General features: G+C 57.1%; 1 protein-coding gene across 3 annotated transcripts; it reads right to left on the bottom strand.

Moving 5' to 3' along the window:
* Nucleotides 1-1,574: 1,574 nt before the first annotated feature.
* Nucleotides 1,575-5,297, bottom strand: SIGMAR1 (sigma non-opioid intracellular receptor 1). 3 transcript variants are annotated; one of them, XM_062208038.1, is made up of 4 exons: nucleotides 5,040-5,297; nucleotides 4,712-4,912; nucleotides 4,482-4,574; nucleotides 1,575-2,489 (listed from the first exon to the last, which is right to left on the bottom strand). In XM_062208038.1, the coding sequence occupies exons 1-4, from the start codon at nucleotides 5,188-5,190 to the stop codon at nucleotides 2,260-2,262; spliced, it is 675 nt and encodes a 224-aa protein (XP_062064022.1). In that variant the 5' UTR covers nucleotides 5,191-5,297; the 3' UTR covers nucleotides 1,575-2,259. The 3 variants fall into 3 exon arrangements, with proteins under 3 accessions (XP_062064022.1, XP_062064020.1, XP_062064021.1); XM_062208036.1 differs by having other exon boundaries at nucleotides 1,575-2,619; nucleotides 5,040-5,291; XM_062208037.1 differs by lacking the exon at nucleotides 1,575-2,489 and adding an exon at nucleotides 2,536-2,619 and having other exon boundaries at nucleotides 4,469-4,574.
* Nucleotides 5,298-5,927: the final 630 nt, after the last annotated feature.

The following is a 5,927-nucleotide window of genomic DNA, read 5'->3' as shown; positions in this document are numbered from 1 at the left end:
GATGAGTTCCTGACTCTAGGCTTCCGCTAGCCTGACCCCCGCTGTGGTAGCTGGGGAGTGAATCAGCAGATGGGAACTCTCTGTCTCCGTCTCGCAAAACAAAACAAAAAATTAAAAAGTGATTTCCTGTTTCAAATCAAAGTTGAGAACTATCCAATGTACGCAGGACGTAGCGACAGCAAAGAGAGGATCCGGGGACTAGTCCTCTGTGGAAGAGGGGCAGTGGTGGTGGTAGGGGATCCCTGACAGATCAGCACTCTGAGAGTAGAGTCAGGTTCAGGATGGGAGAGCGCTTCGCAGGAGGCGGGGCTTAAAACCTGGGAGCACAGAGAGGCCCTAGCCCTGGCCAGGGCCTGTCATGGCCAACACTGTGGTGGTGGTGGGACTGAGATGACCAATTTTCTTGGGCTTCACACTCATTCACTTACATGTACAGTATTTTTCATTCGTGTTTATTTGAATGTTAAGTTTTAAAAATACACAAATCTTATAATGGTGTCTCTTCCATTTGTAGTATTCTGGAAACTCTAAGAAGCAGAAGCAGAGCCAACATTGTGACATAGCAGGTAAGGCCACCGCCTGTGACAGCAGCATCCTATATGTCCCCCATATGAGACAGTTCCTGTCTCAGCTGCTTCACTTCTGATACGGCTCCCTGCTAATGGCCCAGGAAAGCAGTGGAGGATGGCCTAAGTGTTTGGGCCATGCCACCCACATGGGAGACCCAGAAGAAGCTCCTGGCTCTTGGCTCCAACCTGGCTCAGCCCAAGTAGCTGTGGGCGCTGGGGAGTGAACCAGCAAATGGAAGATATATCTGTATATATCTATCTATCTGTAACTGTCAAATAAACAAATCTTTATAAAAACAAAATGAAGTGGAGGTGGCTTGTGCCTTTTTCAATCACAAAGGAGAGTCATGATGAGGATGAGGCAAGCCTGATACCTCAGGCCAAAAAGTTAAGATGGCAAGAGCAGGATCTTTGGGGACTAACACGCCTCGGCCCTTCCTGTCTCGCCCTAGTCCTGGCCCTACATGCCTCACACTCTGCCAGGTGGAGAGCCTGTTTTCCACGCCAGGAGTCCCCACAGAAGTGGCAGGTCCTGGAGAAGGCAGAATGTGCATGGAGGACTGCTCTGGTGGTGGGCAACAACTCACTGCGGGAACCCAGAAAAAAGCAGAGCAGGCCCTCTTTCAGCTCTGAAGTGGGCATACACCGCCACCCTGTGGCCAGCCAGGGCCATCTACGGCCGGCTTCTCAGGACCTTTGAGAATGGCACTGGCAGAGGCAAGGCTAAAACACACCCCACCTCACCCAGTCCTGATTTTCTCCAACTGTGGCATTCCCCCCTCTGTTGGAGGGGATGCTGGTCTCAGGCCTCAACCCCAGAAACTGATCTCTGGGGAGGGAGCACGGGAATCTGTAGACTGCACATTAAATTACCTAAGGGTGATTCTTGGGCACGCTCAAGTACCTAGTCCAAAACCGCAGTCTCAGAGTGGTGCGACAAGGGAGAGGCCATCCGGAGGGCCCCAGGAGTTAGCGGCTTTTCCTGCTGTTCAGACACACAGAGAATTGGAACTCTTTGACATCTTTATTAACAGAGACAGACAGATGAACAGGGAACACAGCAGGGGCAGTGTCTGGAAAGTGATGGCCGTGTGTACGCATGTGCAGAAAAAGGCCTTCTCTTGGCCAGGGGTGGTCCCTAGGACCCAGGCCCACCTCTCCAGGTCCCCTCCTCAGGGGTGGGCCCACAAGAGAGGAATGGGGGTCTTCTGGGATGGAGGGCATTCTCCACCTTCCTCTGTTTCCCCAGCTGATCTGTTTGCTGAGGGGTGGGGACACTTGCATAGCAGGGAATCAAATGCGGATAAGGCATATGGTGAGAGGACAGGAGATGAGGGGAAGGGCATCATCGCTGCAGTGAAGGGGCCTCCAAAGGGCAGCTCCTCTTCCCCCCCATGGCCCCAAGCTGCTGCTGGGCTGAGGAGTCAGACTGAGGCAGGGTGCAATCCCCACCCCGCCCTTTGACCCCAGAGCCCGGACTGGGGACGGCACGCTCTGGAAAGGCCTGAGTTCGTGAGCCAAGCTTGTGATATGTGCATCCGAATGTGACTAGCCCACTGGGTATATGTGGGGCTCCCTCTCTGAATGGGTGTGAGTGCATGAGCCTGTAGTACGCACAGGACTTGGTATCTCTGTATATGTCCCACTTGTTCCCACACGTCTGTGTTTGGATATGTAAGCACGTATGTCCCTATCCGTACAGCAGGGACTCAGCACCTTCGTGCTGTAAGTATGTCCCTGTCTGCACGCGGGCTCCAGGAAGTGGATGTGTGCGGGCCTGCCCGCTCCTGTCCATCCACAGGTCTTCTTTCGGGCATGGCTGGTCAAGGGTCCTGGCCGAAGAGGTAGGTGGTAAGTTCGAGCCGGAGGCACCGGGCGTAGGAGCGAAGGGTATAGAAGAGGGTGAAGAAGTCCTGGGTGCTGAAGACAGTATCAGCCAGTGCGAACGCCAGGGTGGATGGGATGACACCGCGGCCGTACTCCACCATCCACGTGTTTGGCCCCCACTCCACAGCCGTTGCTTCGCCAGGCCCGTGCACCACCGTCTCCCCTGGTGGACAAGGAATACCCATGTGAGGATCCCAGTCCTTCCACTGCTGCAGTTTCCCTGGCCCATGGACCAGTGAGGAGTCAGGAATGGAGAGAGAACTTCAAGAAAGGGAAAAGCTCTACCTCGCTGGCCAGGTGCCCCATGCAGAGGGGTCAGGGGCCCAGATGGCCATTCCTAAATGTTCTTCTGTGGCATCTCCAAGGGGAAGCCATACAGAGCCACCTCACTTGGCCACAGGCCTTTCTATGCAAGTCATTGAAGTCTGCAATCCCTGGGCTGGTGCTGTGGCAGAGTGGGTAACGCCGCCACCTGCAGTGCTGGCATCCCATGTGGGCACCAGTTCGAGTCCCAGCTGCTCCACTTCCAATCCAGCTCTCTGCTATGGCCTAGGAAGGCAGTAGAAGATGGCCCAAGTGCTTGGGCCCCTGCACAGGTGAGACCAGGGTAGGAGACCCAGAAGAAGCTTCTAGCTCCTGGCTTCAGCTTGGTCCAGCTCTGGCCTTTGTGGCCATCTGAGGAGTGAACCAGTGGATGGAAGACCTCTCCCTATCACTCTCTGCCTCTCTGTAACTCTGCCTTTCAAATAAATAAATATTTTTTAAAAAAGTTAATTAATTTTTTAAAAGAAGTCCGCAATCCCAAGCCTCACTCAGTTCAAGTAGAAAGTTAGCTGAACTTGGGCTGGACTTGTCAGATAGGGAGAGCGTGGTTATAGGACTTGTGAGGCTTTCCGAGTGTTCAGTCACAATACTTGCCATGCTCATCCTCCACCTCAAACCTGCTTGGAAATCCAAAGCTCTCCTTTTAATCTAAGTTGTTTCACTATTTAAAAAAGAAATGGGGCCGGCGCCGTGGCTCAACACGCTAATCCTCCGCCTTGCGGCGCCGGCACACCGGGTTCTAGTCCCGGTCGGGGCACTGGATCCTGTCCCGGTTGCCCCTCTTCCAGGCCAGCTCTCTGCTGTGGCCCAGGAGTGCAGTGGAGGATGGCCCAAATGCTTGGGCCCTGCACCTGCATGGGAGACCAGGAGAAGCACCTGGCTCCTGCCTTCGGATCAGCGCAGTGCACTGGCCGCAGCGCTCTGGCTTCAGCGGCCATTGGAGGGTGAACCAACGGCAAAAGGAAGACCTTTCTCTCTGGCTCTCTCTCTCTCTCACTGTCCACTCTGCCTGTCAAAAATTAAAAAAAAAAAAAAAAAAAGAAATGGAGAGGAAGATGATTGTCTTGTCTTTTAGGTATGAGAGCTTTTCTAATTACCCAGCTGTCTCCCCAACATTTGTTGGGGTATTGGCTGGATAAAATAGTGTTCGGGGCCGGCGCTGTGGCATGGCAGGTAAAACTGCCGCCTGCAGTGCTGGCATCCCATATGGGTACCTGTTCGAGTCCTGGCTGCTCCACTTCCAATCCAGCTCTCTGCTATGGCCTGGGAAAGCAGTGGAGGACAGCCCGGGTGCTTGGGCCCCTGCACCCACGTGGGAGACAGGGAGGAAACTCCTGGCTCCTGGTTTTGGATCAGTGCAGACCTGGCTATTGCGGCCAGTTGGGGAGTGAGCCAGCAGATGGAAGACCTCTCTCTTTGCCTCTCCTCTCTCTGTGTAACTCTGACTTTAAAATAAAGTAAATAAATCTTTTTTAAAAAAGTGTCCAGATAGACAAAAATAAATCAGACTTATTAACAGGAAGTTGTTATGTTTTGCTTCCTGTTAACAGAGGAAAGCAACAGGGTCTCTCAGCTTTGGCCAACCAACCACCTGTGGCTTTGTGGGGCAGTGCTCCTCAAAGCACCCCCTCTTCAACGCCATTGCTGGCTCTCCCAGCTGTGGCCGCTTTCAGTGTGAGGGTACTCACCTTCCCTACTCACCTGGGTAGAAGACTTCGCTTTTGGTGGTGCCCTCTCTCCATTGGTGGAAGGTGCCAGAGATGATGGTGTCGGAGATCTCAGCCCAGTAGCGCCCTGAGTGACAGACAGATGGACACCAACCATCAGGGTATCCGCACCATCACCTACATGGCTCAGCCCACGATCACAAAGGAGGGCACTGGCCCTTGCGCAGCCCCAGCCTCCCAGTCCGGCCCGCCGCTAACACTGACCCGAGTGGCCGCGGGAGCCCAGGGCGGTGCCGAAGAGCAGCACGTACTCGGACAGCGAGGCGTGCAGAAGGCACATGGCGCCCATCCAGCCGCCCGCGTTCACGAACACCCACTGCAGCTCCTCGTCGGGCAGCACGTGTCCCGGGTGCAGCCGCCGCAGCTCGACAATCAGCCGAGAAAATGCCAGCTCGTGGTCCAGCCCTGGCGGAAACAGAGGAGCGGCGGCGGTATCAGGGCCAGCTCGGGTCCCAGGTTTGGGGACAGCGTCCTTGGAATCCCTGGCTCCGATCCTGGGCCGGCCGCCCGCTCCCGCCCTGTGCCCGCTTACCCGCGTACTGCCGCGCCAGCTGCGCGATCTCTTCGCGCTGGAAGACGAAGTTCTGCGTACCCAGCCAGAGCCAGAGGATCTGGGTCAGCACCGCCACGACAACCAGAAGCAGCGCGGCCCACGCCCACCGCCGGCCCACGGCCCACTGCATCCCGGCGGCGGCCTGGCACAGCGCAGCGCAGCGCAGCGCGGCACGGAACCTGGGCCTCAGATTGGGACACTCGCAGCCTCCGAGCCCGCCGCCGGCAGCTCACGGCTCGCTCCCCCCCCCCCCCGCCACCACCGTGGTACGGCTCGCCCTGGCCAATCGGAAGGGCCGCGGCAGCCCCGCCCCGCCCCTTCGGTTGAACCATTTCCGCGTGGGGTGCGCGGAGCAGAGGGGCGGGGCCGCGCACTCGCACTGAGGGGGCGGGGCCGCGACGCTCAGCCGCGGGCGGTGGGGTCCTCCCGCAGGGTCCGACCCCGGACCGCTGGACATCGGGGGAAGGGTGGGTGGCGGTGAGACCCGCAATGGACTGGCCCGCCTGGGCTCAGTGGCGGGCTCAGCCGACGAGCCCGGAAGTGGGGCCTTCTGAGACTCCAGGTTGTTAAGGTCGGCCTTGGCTCGTGCTTAGGCGGGAAGGAGCTGCCTCCTGGGACCGAGGTTATTAAGGCCCGCCTGGGCTCGCCCAGGAGCTGCAAAGGGGCAGTTCAGTCGGGGAGTGCCTCAGTGCCTCTTTTCCACTGAGAGGCAGAGAGAGATGGAGGAGGGAGAGAGAGCGAGCGCTCCCCTGTCCATTGGTTCACTCCCCAAATGCTCACAACAACCACATCTCTGTGGGGTCTCCCCACGTGGGCGGCAGGTACCCAAGCACTTGAAGCCATTCTCCACTGCTTCCCAGGGTGCTA

The sequence above is a fragment of the Lepus europaeus genome, chromosome 12 (genome assembly GCF_033115175.1).
Source record: "Lepus europaeus isolate LE1 chromosome 12, mLepTim1.pri, whole genome shotgun sequence".
NCBI lineage: Eukaryota > Metazoa > Chordata > Mammalia > Lagomorpha > Leporidae > Lepus > Lepus europaeus.
Note: the sequence above shows the minus strand (reverse complement) of the source record. Positions and strands in the feature narration are given on the sequence as shown.

Excerpts from the sequence above, each read along its gene's own strand:
- SIGMAR1 (XM_062208038.1), bottom strand. The coding sequence starts at position 5,190 with ATGCAGTGGGCCGTGGGCCGGCGGTGGGCGTGGGCCGCGCTGCTTCTG. Across the intron at positions 4,913-5,039 it reads GCTGGCGCGGCAGTACGCGG|GGCTGGACCACGAGCTGGCA; the intron begins GTAAGCGGGCAC and ends TGTTTCCGCCAG. Across the intron at positions 2,490-4,481 it reads AAGCGAAGTCTTCTACCCAG|CACCCAGGACTTCTTCACCC; the intron begins GTGAGTAGGGAA and ends TACTGTCTTCAG.